At 58.3% G+C, this 15,653-nt stretch overlaps 7 protein-coding genes across 7 annotated transcripts; 4 read left to right on the top strand and 3 right to left on the bottom strand.

Annotated features, from left to right (window-relative positions):
- Window positions 1-200: 200 nt before the first annotated feature.
- B0T26DRAFT_746516 (uncharacterized protein) lies at window positions 201-828 on the top strand (the record flags this gene model as incomplete). The annotated part of the gene is made up of 2 exons (XM_060444702.1): window positions 201-269; window positions 622-828. 2 exons carry the CDS (start codon window positions 201-203, stop codon window positions 826-828), a joined length of 276 nt encoding a protein of 91 aa, XP_060303516.1.
- Window positions 829-1,957: 1,129 nt separating this feature from the next.
- B0T26DRAFT_689178 (uncharacterized protein) lies at window positions 1,958-2,462 on the bottom strand. Its single transcript, XM_060441023.1, has 2 exons — window positions 2,186-2,462; window positions 1,958-2,052 (listed from the first exon to the last, which is right to left on the bottom strand). Exon 1 carries the CDS (start codon window positions 2,443-2,445, stop codon window positions 2,260-2,262), a length of 186 nt encoding a protein of 61 aa, XP_060303515.1. The 5' UTR covers window positions 2,446-2,462; the 3' UTR covers window positions 1,958-2,052; window positions 2,186-2,259.
- An 800-nt stretch (window positions 2,463-3,262) lies between these two features.
- Window positions 3,263-5,257, top strand: B0T26DRAFT_670904 (lactose permease; the record flags this gene model as incomplete). Its single annotated transcript, XM_060439244.1, has 5 exons — window positions 3,263-3,493; window positions 3,530-3,599; window positions 3,669-3,849; window positions 3,888-5,051; window positions 5,116-5,257. The coding sequence occupies 5 exons, from the start codon at window positions 3,263-3,265 to the stop codon at window positions 5,255-5,257; spliced, it is 1,788 nt and encodes a 595-aa protein (XP_060303514.1).
- Window positions 5,258-7,395: 2,138 nt separating this feature from the next.
- B0T26DRAFT_635740 (uncharacterized protein) lies at window positions 7,396-7,932 on the bottom strand (the record flags this gene model as incomplete). Its single annotated transcript, XM_060436755.1, has 1 exon — window positions 7,396-7,932. One exon carries the CDS (start codon window positions 7,930-7,932, stop codon window positions 7,396-7,398), a length of 537 nt encoding a protein of 178 aa, XP_060303513.1.
- A 709-nt stretch (window positions 7,933-8,641) lies between these two features.
- B0T26DRAFT_819882 (oxidoreductase) lies at window positions 8,642-10,779 on the bottom strand. Its single transcript, XM_060447395.1, has 2 exons — window positions 9,691-10,779; window positions 8,642-9,445 (listed from the first exon to the last, which is right to left on the bottom strand). Exons 1-2 carry the CDS (start codon window positions 10,289-10,291, stop codon window positions 8,892-8,894), a joined length of 1,155 nt encoding a protein of 384 aa, XP_060303512.1. The 5' UTR covers window positions 10,292-10,779; the 3' UTR covers window positions 8,642-8,891.
- Window positions 10,780-10,830: 51 nt separating this feature from the next.
- B0T26DRAFT_77565 (uncharacterized protein) lies at window positions 10,831-12,786 on the top strand. Its single transcript, XM_060446601.1, has 4 exons — window positions 10,831-11,806; window positions 11,879-12,007; window positions 12,114-12,211; window positions 12,276-12,786. The coding sequence occupies exons 1-4, from the start codon at window positions 10,931-10,933 to the stop codon at window positions 12,670-12,672; spliced, it is 1,500 nt and encodes a 499-aa protein (XP_060303511.1). The 5' UTR covers window positions 10,831-10,930; the 3' UTR covers window positions 12,673-12,786.
- Window positions 12,787-13,721: 935 nt separating this feature from the next.
- On the top strand, window positions 13,722-15,041 carry B0T26DRAFT_630143 (heterokaryon incompatibility protein-domain-containing protein; the record flags this gene model as incomplete). Its single annotated transcript, XM_060436266.1, has 2 exons — window positions 13,722-14,098; window positions 14,258-15,041. Coding segments are annotated over 2 exons (1,161 nt in total), but the record flags the coding sequence as incomplete, so codon positions are not given.
- Between the last annotated feature and the right edge of the window lie 612 nt (window positions 15,042-15,653).

Raw genomic sequence — 15,653 nt, 5'->3', positions numbered from 1 at the left:
GATTTGTCGGCAAACAACGAAACCATCTTTGGGCTTGTCGGAGTCTGCCGACAATGCAGCAGCTGTTGCCTGGAACAGACAAGAATTCACTCTTGAAATGCGGTACTCTTGAAATGCGGTAGCTACCTTATCCAAGTTTTAATTTCTCCTCTCCCCTTCTCGACTCCTGCACCATTCCGCTGCGTGCCACCGACTACGGCATGGATCGCGCTTGCAGCCCTGAGGAGCATAGCGACTGCCTAACGTCACTGCGGCTGCACGACGGGAGTGTGCGTGATGCCTAGTTTATTTCCTCCTTCCGTCATTCCCACACAGGCATACTAACGGCGGCTCTGAATCCAGCCGCATCACGAGCCTGCCGGCGACTTCGAAGGCTCAGGCAAAAGAAAGGGTCACCCTCCACAGTAGCCAGGATTTGAAATCTTAGGGTACGAGTTTGTCTGCTAGGTGCCGTCCTACACTCTATGGATCCATTCAAGCTTCGTTTGACCCCCTGGAACAGCCCCAAAGACAATTATCTTCTTGCACTGTGAAAGATTGGCTTGTTGACCAGGCAGCTGGCGATTTCAGTCTACGGAACTTATCAATTACCAAGCGAAAGACAATGTTCTCGCCAAACAGGTTTCGGGCGACAAGGGCTACTGCGCGGCGCAGTGCATCCCGGCTGCCGAGGAAACGGGCCTTCCATTCGCCGACATCGAACGGATCAGGCACGCCGCTACTAACAGCGCCCAACTTGAGCGATATGGCATGATCGGCGTCTTGGACATATGCTCGGCGTGGTGCGGCTATCTGCATCGTGAGCCTGCCGGCGAGCAGAGCCTCTAGCCTCATATGTTGCTGAGGCAGACACAATCACTTGTGGCAGGTTCGTCGGTGTCGCTGCGGTGAAGAGTGGGAACCCGATAAGCACCTCAAGAAACGAATCACACAACGGACACATGTTCCAACGGGACCTCGACGAGCAGAGCATCTTGCAGAGCAGCTTGCAGAACAGCTTGCAGAGCTTCACCATGTCGACGGAAAATCACACATTAATTACCAACAACAAAAGACGGGTCGCCAAATCCCGGAAATCAGGTGCCAGTGGGAGGAGAATCCCAAATGGCACATGTTGGGGAGTCATTCGCTCCACAGCGGAGTCTTGCTTAGTAGGAGAGGAGACAGAACAGGCTCCACGGCGAATACGCTAGACACTACCAATACCAAGACATCGTAGAGGTAGCCGAGCCCCGCAAGCCAAGACCAGGAATCTAGCGCGAACATCCACCCAGCCCGAAGCCAGCGAGTCGCGTGACAAGTCAAAAGCTGCGTAAACATGTTGCCCTCAGCGCTGGGAGAAGAGACAAGCCCTTGGTCGCTGTGCGGGCCGTCCTTCCTGCCGCGGGCCAGGATTGGGACCGGGAAACAGTACCGACGATGGGTTCAGGCGCGCCCGAAACAGCTAGCACCTCAATTTTGACTTGGCTCGATTAGAGCGCGAAACGCAGCCGCATCGCTTGGCGGCGTTGGCGGCGTTGGCGGCGTTGGCGGTGTCGGCGGCGTTGGTGGCGTCGGTGGCGTCGGCGTCTAGCTAAGCTGGGCCTGCAATGCCTCCTTCGTTCGACTCCGTGGCTCGAGATAGAGCTCGACGTCGACTCGCTCGTAAACGCTACCTCGACGCATGTGCACGTGGCACACGCCGCCAAACGAGAACTAAGGGAAGCTACAGCCTTCTGAACCGAGTCTGTCAGCCGCTAGCGGGATCCCGGGGCATCAATCCTGGTCCAGAGCCGAGAGAGATTCAAGGCCAATTACAGGTGGCAGGGATGGGTTGAGGGGGTGTGGGCTGCGACTCCTCCTCCGATGGAGTACTGCCGGACACCGGTGCTACCTCGTCTCTTCTCCGCAGAACAGCAGACGGGACCCGGGCCAAACATTTCCGACGCGACGAATGGGCAAGCGAGGGGCCCCGGATTTTTGGAGGCGGCGTAGACTTCCTAATCGCGCAGCGGCCACCAAACAACTTTTACCCCGGCCCAAGCAAGCAACGGCGGCCCGCGTACCAAGATGGTAAGGACTACACTACCTTAGTTCCAGCGCACGAGTGCAGCACGCCTGGCCAGATCACGTCGATTGGTGGCGCGCGCGCTAAGTGGCGCCGCCAAGTGAAATATACTAATCCCAAGCTACCGTACCTCCGTAGGTACCTTGCGAAACCAAGCCAGCGAGGCCAAGACGCCCTGCGGTAGCGAAGGTTAATTAATGTCCCGCCCTTAACTAGCCGCCTCTGCGCTTTGCTGGGCACGCTGCACGCATGGCCGCAACAAGAGATGACAGTGTCGCATGTCCTGGGCGGGCGGGCTGGCGTCTCCCAGATACCCAGACAGGCGAGGGCACTATAATTTGCCGTGCGAACTCGACTCGGCGGCGGCGGCGGCCAGCGGTTCGTGATTGAGACGGCATGCAAGCGAGGGCTGGACGGCGTGGATGATATGAAGTTGCAGATGTTGCTCCACCGAACAGGCCACTGGGTCTCGTCCCAATGCCTCGGGTATACGACCCCTGGCCCCGTCTGCAGAGGCCGTTGCACGTTGCCGACCGATCGCGCATTGTCCAGGCCTCAGGGCGCCAAGTCGCCTGGGGGCAGCCGTGAACCCAGTGTATTTTGGGCGCTACGCTGCAAAGGGCAGCGGCCCCTGTCGGGAACTGAGGCCCGACATCCGCAGGTCGGGGGGCGCGAGGCTCCAAACCCCATGGGCAGCCGGTGGGCCGTCAGCATTTCCCCAGAAAAAAATCCCCTCACTCTGGGCGAGTTGGATTGCTTGTCGCCCCGTCAGCCGTCAGCCGTCAGCCATGCTCGCGCTACGGCGGCCTGGGGAAGAGCGGGACGATCCTGGACCTCGACCTGGACTTGGACCTAGACTTCCATGGCCGCTTCTAATCAAGTACATACCTGTACTAACCATGCAGAGCCTGCCTGCCTGGCAGAGCGACGGGACCGGGCACGGTCAAGTGTGGCACGCTGATGGCAGCCCATTTTGGCACCTCGGAGGCGGCCCGTCCGGTCCGAAAGCGGAAAGATGGCGACCCTTTCAATTTAGGCCATGGATACGCACCGTCGCCTGGCTTCGCTTTCTGATAAAGATGGCATGCTTTCCGCGCCCAAACATGTCAGAACGTGCTCCAAGTGGTCGTGCTCGCAACATCCTCCCTTCACTAACCCGCCACTGACGACGAGCCCGAGTCCGAGCCCTTCGCCTCGAGTCGACAAGAGTCCACCATGTCGTCGCACGGGTCTCACGATGCCGCCAGCAGCGGCGCCGAGAAGACGGCCGCCTCTCACGACATCGAGCCTGTCGGCGTCCGCCAACGCATCCCCATCGTCAAGGCCGGCCATGGCGAGGCCGCCAAGGTCGAAGGCGCCCAGGAGAAAACAGTCCATAACGTGAGCCTCGACAACTCGCCCTCGCCCTCGCCCTCGCCCTCGCCCTCGCCCCCGCCCCCGGCCAAGGTCGAATCTATCTTGCTAACCACTTGAGCGCGCCAGGCCGAGTTCTTCGCCGCCGTCCAAGAGTCGGAAATCAGAGCCTGGAGCAAGCAGTCGCTCCTGCTCTACTGTTGGTGCCCCCACAGCCATACGTGATGCCCGAGACAAGGTGGAACCCGAGCTGACAAGTGACGCCAAGACTGCATCTTCGTTGCCTTTTGCTGCGCCTGCGCCAACGGCTATGACGGCAGTCTGATGACGTCCATCATTGCCATGGACCACTTTCAAAACGTATTCCAGACCGGCAAGACGGGCACTCAGGTGTCGGTCATCTTCTCCCTCTACACTGTGTTGGTCTCCCCGAGTCCCCGGGCGCCGTCGTGTGTGGCCCCTCGTTTGCTAACCGCGCGAACTTCAGTGGTTCCATGGTCGGCGCTCCGTTTGCCGCCGTGCTCTCGGATCGTTTCGGGCGCAGGAAGGGCATGTTTTGCGGTGCCATTGTCATCATTCTCGGCTCCATCATCATCGCCAGCTCCGGCACGCTCCCGCAGTTCGTCGTCGGCCGCTTCATTCTCGGCTTCGGCATCTCCATCATGACGGTGGCTGCTCCGGCATACGCCATCGAGATCGCGCCGCCGCACTGGCGTGGCCGCTGCACGGGCTTCTACAACTGCGGATGGTTTGGTGGTTCCATCCCGGCCGCCATCGTCACGTTCGGCACCAACTACATCGACAACGACTACTCGTGGCGCATCCCGTTGATCCTCCAGGCCTTTACCTGCCTTATCGTTTTGGGCTCCGTCTTCTTCCTCCCCGAATCGCCGCGCTTCCTGATGGCCAACGGACGCGAGGAAGAGGCCATCGCCTTCCTGACCAAGTTCCACGGCAACGGCAACCGCGAGGCGAAGCTAGTCGTGCTCCAGGTCGAGGAGATGAGGGAGGGCATCGCGCTCGACGGCATCGACAAGGTGTGGTGGGACTACCGCCCGCTCTTCCTCACCCACAGCGGCCGCTGGCGCATGGCCCAGGTGCTCATGATTTCCATCTTCGGCCAGTTCTCCGGAAACGGCTTGGGCTACTTCAACACGGTCATTTTCGAGAACCTCGGCGTCAAGAGCGTCCCGACCCAGCTCGGCTACAACATTCTCAACCAGGTCCTGTCGGCCGTCGGCGCCCTGACGGCTGTTGCCTTCACTGACAGGATGCCCCGCCGCAAGGTGCTCATTATTGGAACGCTGCTCTGCTCGGCCACGCTCGCCACCAACTCGGGTCTCTCGGCTGCCCTTGCCAACCAGGGCGCAAACATCGACATCTCGTACGGCCAGGGTGCCCTGGCCTCGTACTTCCTCTTCAACGTCATCTTCTCCTTCACCTACACGCCCCTGCAGGGAGCCATCCCCACCGAGGCTCTTGAGACGACTACGCGCGCCAAGGGCCTCGCTCTCTCGGGCTTCCTCGTCAATGCTGTCGGCTTCATCAACCAGTTCGCCGGACCCATTGCTCTCGGCAACATTGGTTACCAATACATCTACGTCTTTGTCGGCTGGGATGTCGTCGAGGCCCTCCTGTGGTACCTGTTTGGGTAAGTTTAGACGTCGCTCTAGTCCTGTTGCCGTGAAATTGTGCTAACTCGTGGCGGTAATCAGTGTCGAGTCGCAGGGCCGCACCATCGAGCAGCTCGAGTGGGTCTACCAGCAGCCCAACCCGGTCAAGGCGTCGCTCCAGGTCGACAAGGTCATCGTGGCCGATGGAAAGGTCTTGGAGAAGGTCGTCGACGTGACTGCCTGAGAGAGAGAAGCAACACGGGGCTAGTCCGTCGGCCCACACCGGGCAGCGCTCGTTGTTGGGTAGACAGGGTGGTCTCTGGGGCATGGTGCGGAGCTGGGATGTTGTGAAAAAGTTGCTCCAGTAATATCTGTGGACATGTTTCTTGTTCTGTTTCGAGGGTCGCCACTTAGGATGTAGCCTTGTAATTCCACCACGGTGTTTGTCATAACTGGAGCCATAACTGGAGTCTTGTTACTTGGAGTGTTATTTTTGATGTGAATCTGCACAAAGCCCGAGACACGGCACCTTGATCCCGAGACACAGCACCTTGATTGCTCCGTGCCGTACTAGACCAAGACCCGCTCTCGCAAGGCTGGACACGAGCTAAGCTCAAAGCACTTATGCAGTGCAGCATCATGCAGAAACTTTACAGGGAGGGGTTTCCAGATTTCGCCTAGAACATAATTGGCCTAGCTTGAAACTTGCCGCCGTTGTAGCTCGCCGTCTTCGTGATCCGCTTTGCCTCGTTTCGAGCTAGCCGTGCGGAAGCCGAGGAAAGTCTAAGTATACTTAATCCCTAGAGCGTTGGATAAATAAATGGGAACACGAGATCAAAGGAGGGAAATGCCGGTAGAGTATGTCAATTCTAGTTTTGGCATTTATTTACAATGTAAATGTTGGAATGACGCGCTGGTCAGCCACGGAGGGCCATCCACGAAGGTGGCTGTGGTGGCACAGGGCCACAGATTCTATATAAGTGGCCGTAGGACTTCTCCCCTCTGTCATAGAGATACACAGACATGAACGAATCCATTACTTGAACCACCGGTTTTCGGCGTGTAGTTACGCCCTGTTGCAGCGCCGGCACCAACTCAAATTTTTCCAATTCAATCGATCAAATATAGCCATTTAGAGCAATTAATTACACGATTTCGAGGTCAAATTCAACCAACTAGTAGGGCCAAAATAATTGGCGAGTTGTCAATTATTTCCCATTGGCCAGGCCATCTTTAGGGCGGATTTTTCGGATTTTCCTGGGTCCAGGGCGCTCCTTGACCAAGACCAGCCCCGTATTTTCCTGGGCCCGGGAAAATCTCTGACTGCCAGGCAGGCCGCAGGTCGCTGCAATGCACCGTTGAAGCTGCAATACAACCATCACGACGTAAATAAACAGTCGAATCCGGCCTGTCTACCGAATCCGACCTTTCTACCGAACCTTCCATTCCTACAGCGATTCTAGACATATCACTTTTACGAGAAGTTCTTCACGGCCGTAAGCACAAGCTCGGCGGCAGGCCATTTGCAAAGGGAGCATGCCGAAAGTTTTACGTCGAGGAAGACGGCGTTGAGGTCCAAGTCAACTGGGCTAAAAGCAGAACACCCTAGCTGCGGAACATGCCGGTGGCGCTTTTTCGCCCGTGTAAGCTAGAGCCTCAACACAAATTACTACCGTTCAATGAAGCAGTTGTGCGTATTGGGCGGTGTGACCTGCGCGAAGGATGTGATGGGTTTGTGTCTTACGGCAAATTCCGCAGTCAGGGTGTTCCGCTTTTGGCCTAGTTGACTTGTGTCAGCGGACCCGGAGAGGGCATTCAGTAACGATAAGCTGGTCTTCGGCGCATAGATAGAATGGGAGACGATACCTTCAATAACATCATGTATTTGAAGGATCGGGTACGTTGACGAGCTTTTCTAGGCTTTAGGGCATTTTTTTTACTATTTTAGACCTCTTTGATAACTTTTTACATCTTTTTTGGTGGAGCTAAAGATGCCGTCAAATATCATCAATTGTTACCATATCAATCAATTCTAGCCTCAACCCAGCCACATATCCATTTTTGGTGGCTCAATTCAACCAAATATAGCCTCAAGATTGAGTTGTTTGAGCCATTGCCAACGCTGCCCTGTTGCTTCCAGTACCGGTACCTGGTGATTCCAACAGTAAATGAGCCGTGCTTCGCTTTTCCAACCCAACTATAACGTACAGTAATTACAGCAATCGGGATTCAACCCGCTTGGATCATCATGGAGCGGAATTTGAGTATAAGCACGGCAGTGAATAATATCTTACACACGGAGCTCGCTCCCAGAGTCCCAGCACGCCTCTCTCGGCTGTAACATCCCACCCATGGGGCAATCCCCCTTTCCCCCTTGGAAACTCACCCGCCCACGCCCAATTTCTCCGACGCCTTCCACAGCAGGAACAAGCAGCTGCCGTTACCAATCCACCACAACACACCACGACTGATCGACCAGCGCGGGTGGTCGATAAGCACGTAGACAAACCCGTAGGCCACGCGCGCAGCCGTGTACACCAGCCCGGCACGGTTGACGGCCCGCGCGTCGACGCGCGCGAGCGAGGCAAGTCCTAAAGCGCCTACTAGCAGCGCGTAGTTCTCGACCGAGTTGTAGTGCGCCGAGTCGCAGCGCTGGATCATCTCGAGCTGTGCCTGTGTGAGGGTTCCCGCCTGTACGGCCCCCGCGCCGTATAGTGTTATGTCGTACCGCGGCGACGCCTGGTGGTCGATCCCGTGGATCTGTTTCAGTGTCCGCGGCGCGAGGACGACGTACGCCCAGACGAAGTGGAAGCCGAGGAGGCCGGCTGCGTGGTTGTGTGCTGGTGTCGAGAGCAGTGAGGTGCCGGTGCCGGCACCGGTTCCGAGGCCAAGGCCGAGTGCGCTGGCTAGGGCTGCCATGAGGGATGGCTTTCTTTTCCCTTTTTCTTTTCCCTTTTTTTCTTTTCCCTTTTTTCTTTTTCTTTTTGTGACTATATCGGCGTGTTAGACGGTATGTATGCGGGACTAAACTGTTTATCTTTGCGTGCGCTGATCTTTTTTGTTTTTGTGGCGATTTGACGATGAAAATGCAGACGGAGTTGGAGAGAGGGCGCGCCAAGCTACGTCTATATATCTTCGCGACGCGAGCGGGACGTACTGCTGCGTACATCGGGGAAAAAAGCGGGAGATTTCGGGTTGTCGTGTGACCGTACTACTGTTTGGCTATCTCCTTTGAGGCGTGGGCATATGCATTGAGGCACAACCGGCGGCGGCTGCGTATCGAATACGCGTTTACGGTCGTGGCAGCCGAACCGAGCCTCCCCGCGCAAGCCGAAGGAATGGGGAGGATACCGTTTGAGGAAGACGGCGGTTATTTTTCGTAGGCAGAGGTCTAACGCCTCCTGCCTGTCTCCCTGGATATCATGGCCATGCCAGTGTTGTCAGATTTGGCATTGAGAAGACTTGCACGGGGGGGATGCCAACTGTGTGCTTTGTGGGCAATGCGAATGCGGCGATGTTGCTGATATATGCTTTTGCGTGAAAAGATGCTGCAGAAAAAAGATGCTGCAGAAAAAAGATGCTGCAGAAAAAAGATGCTGCAGAAAACTAATTAAACAACAAGATTCTTGGGCACCATTTTGACAAATTCCAAGGGCAAGAAAGATGTCAGCCTTTCCAAGATCTGGTCCGCCTTTGTCTCTGTTTTCACTCAATAAGGGACACGTATAACCGTCAAAGTAGGCTCAGGGGAAGAGAGTTTGGTTCAAGACCCAGGATAACACCAACCACAAAAACCAAGGAGCTTCATGTCTTGCATTCAGCTGATATCCACTGGCCAAAACCACATCAACAACTCAACATCACTCCGATCCAATTCTTCACGGATAACCCCCGGCCTTGGCGATGCGCTCCAGCAGACGGCGCGTCCTGAGCGCGCTGGCAAAGTCGGCGTAGCGGCTCCTGTCGCTGTGCGCGAACGCGTCGTAGACCAGACCCGTGTTCAGGGGTGTGTGGTCGAGGGCCAGGACGGCTGGGTCGTGGGCGGCGAAGCCGGCGTCGAGGTCGACCTCGACGGGCTCGTCCCGGCCGACCCGGACGTGGACCTTGGCGCGCGGGTACGACGTCTGCCACTGCGCCGAGATGTCGGCCAGCGACTCGGGGAGCGTCACGGCTATCTCGCCCTCAGTGCCCGCGATGATCCACCGGATGCCCGTGCCGTCGCCTGACGACTTGGTGTGTCGGAAGCTGAGCGAGGCTGCGGCCCCACTGGCTAGCCGGCCCTGCACCATGGTGTGGTCCGGCACGGTCCTTGGGTAGGCGGGGTTTACTATCTTGCCGGCTTTATCGACGATGGGGACGGTGGGCCACTGCGTCGTGAGGGTCGACTGGAGCGTGTCAAAGTCGCCGAGGATGTCGATGAACGAGTCGAGGACTGTTTTTTGTTGGAAGAGAGTCAGTTGGGTGCACATTCGCACTGGGCACATGTCGCACTGAGCACATGTCGCACTGGGCACATCTCGTACTGGGCACATCTCGTACTGGGCACATCTCGTACTGGGCACATCTCGCAGTCGGCACATCTCGCACTCGGCACATCTCGCACTGGGCTTCTGGCGCTTCCGTAGCTGCCATGGCCTTGACATGGGGGCAAGGAAGAGGGCAGGGAGAGCGGCTTACAATGGCCAAAGTAGATGTGGAACTCGTTTGCTCCGCTGCTCATGTCCAGGTAGTATTCCATGCCCGCCCACCACGTGTCGACGGGGACCAAGCTGGCATTCCCCAGCGCGTGGGAGCTGACGACCTTGCCGATGGTGCCGTCGGCCAGGATCTTCTTGACGGCAGCGACAACCTTGCCCGACCGCGCCTGCAGACCGACAGCCGTCTCAACGCCGGCCTGCTCGGCCAGCCTGGCCAGCTCTTCGGTCTCGGCGAGGCTGCAACCGACGGGCCACTCGACAAAGACGTCCTTTCCATGCTCAATGGCTGCCTTGGCGGGGCTGAAATGCTTCTGCGCGCGGATGCTCACGACGACCAAGTCGACGTTTGGGTCTTTGGCCAGATCTTCGCCGCTGCCATACGCTGCCGTCGTGGGAGGCAGCTTGTGGAAGGCAATGGACTTGCGAGCCGACTCGACGGACGAGTTGGCGAGTGCAACGATCTCGTACGACGGAGAGGCGACGAGGGGCGGGAGGTGGGCGTTGACTGCCCACTGGCCAGGCTCAAAGACGCCAGACCGACCAGTGAGCCCAACGATGCCAACCTTGATGGGGGGAGCCATGGTGACAGAGAACTATGGCCGAGAAAGACAAACTTTTAGCTGTGTGAATGAAAGGGGGGGTTGTTATTTATCGATATATCTGCGATGTGAATGAAAGGGGGGGCTGTTGTTTATCGATATATCTGCGATGAGTTTGAGAAGGAAATATGGCTTTGTTGATCGGGGATTGTTGATTGGGGATTGTTGATTGGGGACTGTAGATTGGGGATTGTAGATTGGGGATTGTTGATCGGGGATTGTCAATTATTTATAAAAGGGAGCCAGCCACCATTGCCTAGTCAGCTCATCACAGACATTTAGTAACATCAGGACAGTTATTTGGCGATTAGCACCCGAAAGCTGTCGTATAGCTCGACATGGGACCCATTCCAACCCCGACGTAAATTCGGCGCCAGCGTATGCGGATCCACTTGAACTCCGAAGGACGAAGGCCGTGATTCGCAGCAGACTCCGGGCTCCGTGATTGGTCGCGACTCCGCGCTCCGGCGTTAACGGCAACACGGCAAGCAGCTGGGGGAGCTAGCAACACTGAGCTCGTCCCGCGTCTCCGCTCCTCGATGCCACCATTGCAAGACACGCTGCGCGGCTGCAGTTCAGCAACACCCTCGCCGATGACTATTGACCAGTAATCCGTGCAGGATGCCCATTTCTCGGAAGAAGGCTTGCTCGTCATGTCGGGGATCCAAGACGCGCTGCAGCTTGGACCTACCCTGCGCGCGATGTGTCCAGCGACATCTCCGCTGTGCATACGAGAGAGTGCCAGCGCCGGCGCCAGCGCTGGGCCAAGGCCACGGACCCTACCGGAAGATTGCTCGCTCTGCGGCGCCCCTTTCGCCGCGAGCAGGGCAGGGCCATGAGAACGACGCCGATGCTCGCCAGGTTCCCTCGCACGGGCCCTGGCATCTCCTGCCCGGACCCTGGCATCTCCCGCTTGGGAATGACGTGTTTGAGGACCTGAACGCTGGGGACTTGCCTAACACCGTCGCGGCTGATTCCCTCCCGGCATCGGCCACGAGCTGCGAGGTGAACACCACCGGCACAGTCGGCTATCTGGACCAGTGGGAAAGCAGCAGCATGGCGCTGCCTCCTCCGACAAGCGACAACGCGCCCCAGCCGCTAGGTACGTTGTCTGTCCAGCCGCTAGGTACGTCGTCTGTCCAGCCGCTAGGTAGTACGTTGTCTGTCTTCCAGAATCCCGGGACCTTGTCGCAGCGCAAGATCGCCAAGCTAGAGACGTATCTGTCGTCTAAGGTGCTCTTCGGCCAGATGATGGCATACCCGCAGATGATGACGGACGGCAGCGGGCGGCTGCCACCGTTCATCCACCCGCAGTGCGTCCTCGACGGGAGGTCGGCGACGGAATGCACGTCTCGCGGCAGCGGGAACCACACCTGCCTACCCGAGACGCTCGCCACGTGCACCAGCCTGCTGCACATGTTCTTCACCCGAACGGCGGCGAGCAGCGACTTTGTGTGGAAGACGATATTCGACCACCAGCGGCAAATCCGCTGCAGAGTACGTTGCTCTCGTCCTCATTCTCACTCCACCTCCCCTATGTACAGAGATCTCGATCTAACGCTTGTACAGACACCTTCGCTCGACGTTCAGGAGCTGGTCGAGGCGATTCAGGCGACAGTCATGTACATCTTGATACAGGCTCTGGACCTGCAGACGATCCAGAAGAACGATGCGCGCTCTCTGGTCACGACAACAAGTGTGGGTGTGCCTCTTCTTCTCGAGATTGTATCACTAAGGCGGAACGGCATTGTCTACCAGTTGCTCACGGTGGTTTGTCCACCAGTTGCTCACGGTAGTTGAACAGGAAATCGGAACACGGCTGCACCTGCTCAACGGCTACCAAGGCATCGCCGACGGTGTGCTAAGCCGGCGCGAGTGGGTGACGCGGGAGTCGGCGCGAAGGTGAGAGACGAGACGCGCTGCCCATGGTCCCTAGATGAACCGCTCCGACTAAAGACCGCTGCAGGACTATCTGTCTCTTATACGGAATCGAGCGCGTCTTTGACGTCATCTTCTCGTCGTCGGGCCGCGACTTTTGCGCGGGCCACTGCTACGTGCCGCTGCCTTCGCCGCGCTACCTGTGGGAGCCCGTGGACAACGTGACGTGGACGGCCAGGTACCAGAAGCACAACTCCATGAGCAGCAGCTATTCCTCCTCCGCGCGCCGACAGCCGGGGACATGCCTCGTCATGCAGGATCTGTGGCGGCTGCGCCAGGAGAGGAGCGGAACCATTGCCACGTGTGAGTCGGCATCTGACGCGGCTGGACGTGAGGGCACCTTCAGGGATCTGGAACACTGGTGCGAGACTATCGATGAGTTTGGGTCGCTGGTCTGGATGGCCGCCATGATGGACGGCGCGTGATTTGTTTGACAGGGGCTCTCGACTCCCTCCTCGAGGCGATGACGGGCCTCGAGGCGATGACGGCATCGAGGCGATGACGACCTCGAGGCGATGACGGGGTGATACTGCAGCAATGCACTTGTCCGGCACCAATAGGCGACCGGGTCTGTATGAACATGCCTTGGCCAGAATTTCCCCACCAGCAGCTTGATGTGCTCCACGACGGCGGGGTGAGACGGTTAGGCTGCCATGCCGCCACCCTTTGTCTCGTCTCGTCTCTCGCTTACCCAGCGACTCTCGCTTATCCCGGCGACTCTCGCTTATCCCGGCGACTCTCGCTTATCCCGTCACATTGTTTTGTTGTTCTTCTCTATTCCGCAACCTCAGTGCCGAACCTTGACGGCTCGTGCCGTTTCACTCCAGCCATGCTATGCGACGTATGTCGAGATGTCGATTTCGACCAGCTCATCTACGAGTGGAAGCCGTCGGGCTACGCGCACCACGCATCCCTTTCCGCCCTGGCAGAATGCAGCGACTGTGCGTTTTGCGCGGGGCTGTGGGAGACCCTCAAAGACGACTCGCAGATCATGGAGATCGCCGGCCGTGGAGATGCTGGCTGGCATGGCGAGCAGATGTGTTTCCGTCTGGTCCCCTCGAGCGACGGGATCGGGATCGAGCATGACCGCTCCACCCTCATCGTCTTCGTCACCGACAGGGGGGCGCAGACGACGCTCCTGGGCATGTACGGCGTTTTCGTGAACCGGACGAAGGCGGAGTGCGATACCAATAAGATGTAATTAGCTAATGCGCCGCCCTTGCCCCCTGCACTGCTCTTGCTCTCTGCACTGCTCTTGCTCTCTGCACTGCTCTTGCTCTCTGCACTGCTCTTGCTCTCTGCACTGCTCTTGCTCTCTGCACTGCCCTTGCCCCCTGCACTGCCCTTGCCCCCTACCCCCTACCCCCTACCCGGCCTGGTTGAGCGGATCCCAACTGACAACACGGACAGCGACCCGACGCGATGTGGTCACAGCTTGGGCATCATGGGGCGGCCGGTCAGCCCCTTTTCGAACTCGGACGAGTGCTTCCGGCTGGCTGGGATGTGGCTCGACGAGTGTCTTGAGCAGAACGAGCTAGAGTCTGAGACGTCATCGTCCTTCATGCCCACTCGCACTATCGACGTGGGAGCCGCCGATGGCTCGGAAGATCCTCGCCTGGCGGTCCACGACACGGATGGCCCCGTGACTCGGAACGGCTGGCCACAGCGTCTGCCTTGGCTCACTCTCACTCACTGCTGGGGCGGTTCTTCCCCGCTGATGCTCACGCACGACACGTTGGCTGAGTGGACTGCTTCCGGCATCCCGATGCCGCTCCTCCCACTCACGTTCCGCGATGCCGTATCGATCACCCGGCGCCTTGGGTATCGGCATTTGTGGATTGACTCGATCTGGTATTTACTTGGCCTGCCTACTTTCCCTTTCGAACATCTCCGACTGTCCATCCTGCACCAAGTTGCCGATAGTAAACTGACCGGCAGACTGACTGACTGACTGACTGACTGACTGACTGACTGACTGACTGACTGGCTGGCTGGCTGACTGGTCGACAGCATCGTGCAAGATTCTCGACAAGACTGGGAGCGCGAAGCGGCGCGTATGGGCGACGTGTACCGGCACGGGGTGCTCAACATCAGCGCGAGCTCTGGGCGGGGGTGCCGCGACGGCATCTTTGGCAAGCGAGGCAGCAGCACCACGCCCGCGCTGGCCGCTGTCCGGCTGCCGTTCAACAGCAAGAGGCTCGGCATCGGCGGCGAGTGGCTCTACCTGCGCGCCGGGCGCTGGGACAACTACCTCGAGTACATCACGGGTCGGCAGCACAACACGCTCGCGTCGCGCGGCTGGGTCCTGCAGGAGTCGCTGCTGTCGCCGCGCACCCTGCACTTCGCCAGCCAGCAGCTGTTCTGGGAGTGCACGCACGCCACCTACGCCGAGGGCCGCATCGACGCGCTGGCGCTGCCCGATAATAAGATGACAGCGTTGCAGGCCCCACATGTGTATTCGTACAAGATGATGCTGCCTTCGGTGCTGCACTGGCCGGCCGGGACGGCGGCGGACGCGGCGGCCCGAGACGAGATGCACAGCCTGTGGCTCAGAGTGGTCGAGAACTACTCTTCCCGAGCTCTGACGGTGCCGTCGGATGTGTTTCCAGCCCTGGCCGGTGTGGCGTCGGTTTTTCAGGCGCGGCTAGGCGACAGGTATCTTGCCGGACTCTTCCGGCGCCACTTACTTGAAGGCTTTGTTTGGAGGAGCATCGATCCTGCCAGGTCGACGTTGCGTCCGCAGTCGGACGCCTGCTCGGCACCGTCATGGAGTTGGGCGTCCCTGATCGGTGGAGTTCAGTGCGAGGTGGTTATTGACAGCAACGGCATCATGCCCAAGATGGTTGGCACCGGCAGCATGGCGAGAGTTGTCGAGGAAGAGCCTAGATTGGCTATCGAAGGGCACGCCATCGAGGGCACGTCAGTCTTGGCCAGGAACTACCACGTTCTAGCCGAGTCCATGGGGGAGCCTCCGAATAATGAAACGCGAACCTGCGTTTCCTTTCTCGACACATCGAGCCCCTCCTCGGGTCGCTTGCTTCTTCTGCACCTGGGCATTTGGCAGTGGCATTTCAGGAGGGAAGAGCTCAGTATCTCGAGGCTCGTGCGGAAGTACTGCGGATTGCTTCTCGAAGCGGTAGATGGCACGGGGTCGGTGTACAGGAGGATCGGGGTTGCGATGCTGAAAGTTGCCGTCGGGAAGACGCACGACGCGGCCCTGAAGCCCGAGGACGAAGTTGGGTTGCAGACGTGGGAGCGGCGTGTGGTTACAGTTGTCTGAGTGACATTCCAGGTTGGGTACCTGGGTTACCTCAGCGTTCACATAGTTATTCAGCGGCAGTAAAGCCAACAGATTTTTCAGCGACAGTAAAGCCAACAGATTTTTCAGCGACATTAAAAGCCAACA

The sequence above is a fragment of the Lasiosphaeria miniovina genome (genome assembly GCF_030549165.1).
Source record: "Lasiosphaeria miniovina strain SMH2392-1A chromosome Unknown B0T26scaffold_1, whole genome shotgun sequence".
NCBI classification, from domain to species: domain Eukaryota; kingdom Fungi; phylum Ascomycota; class Sordariomycetes; order Sordariales; family Lasiosphaeriaceae; genus Lasiosphaeria; species Lasiosphaeria miniovina.
Note: the sequence above shows the minus strand (reverse complement) of the source record. Positions and strands in the feature narration are given on the sequence as shown.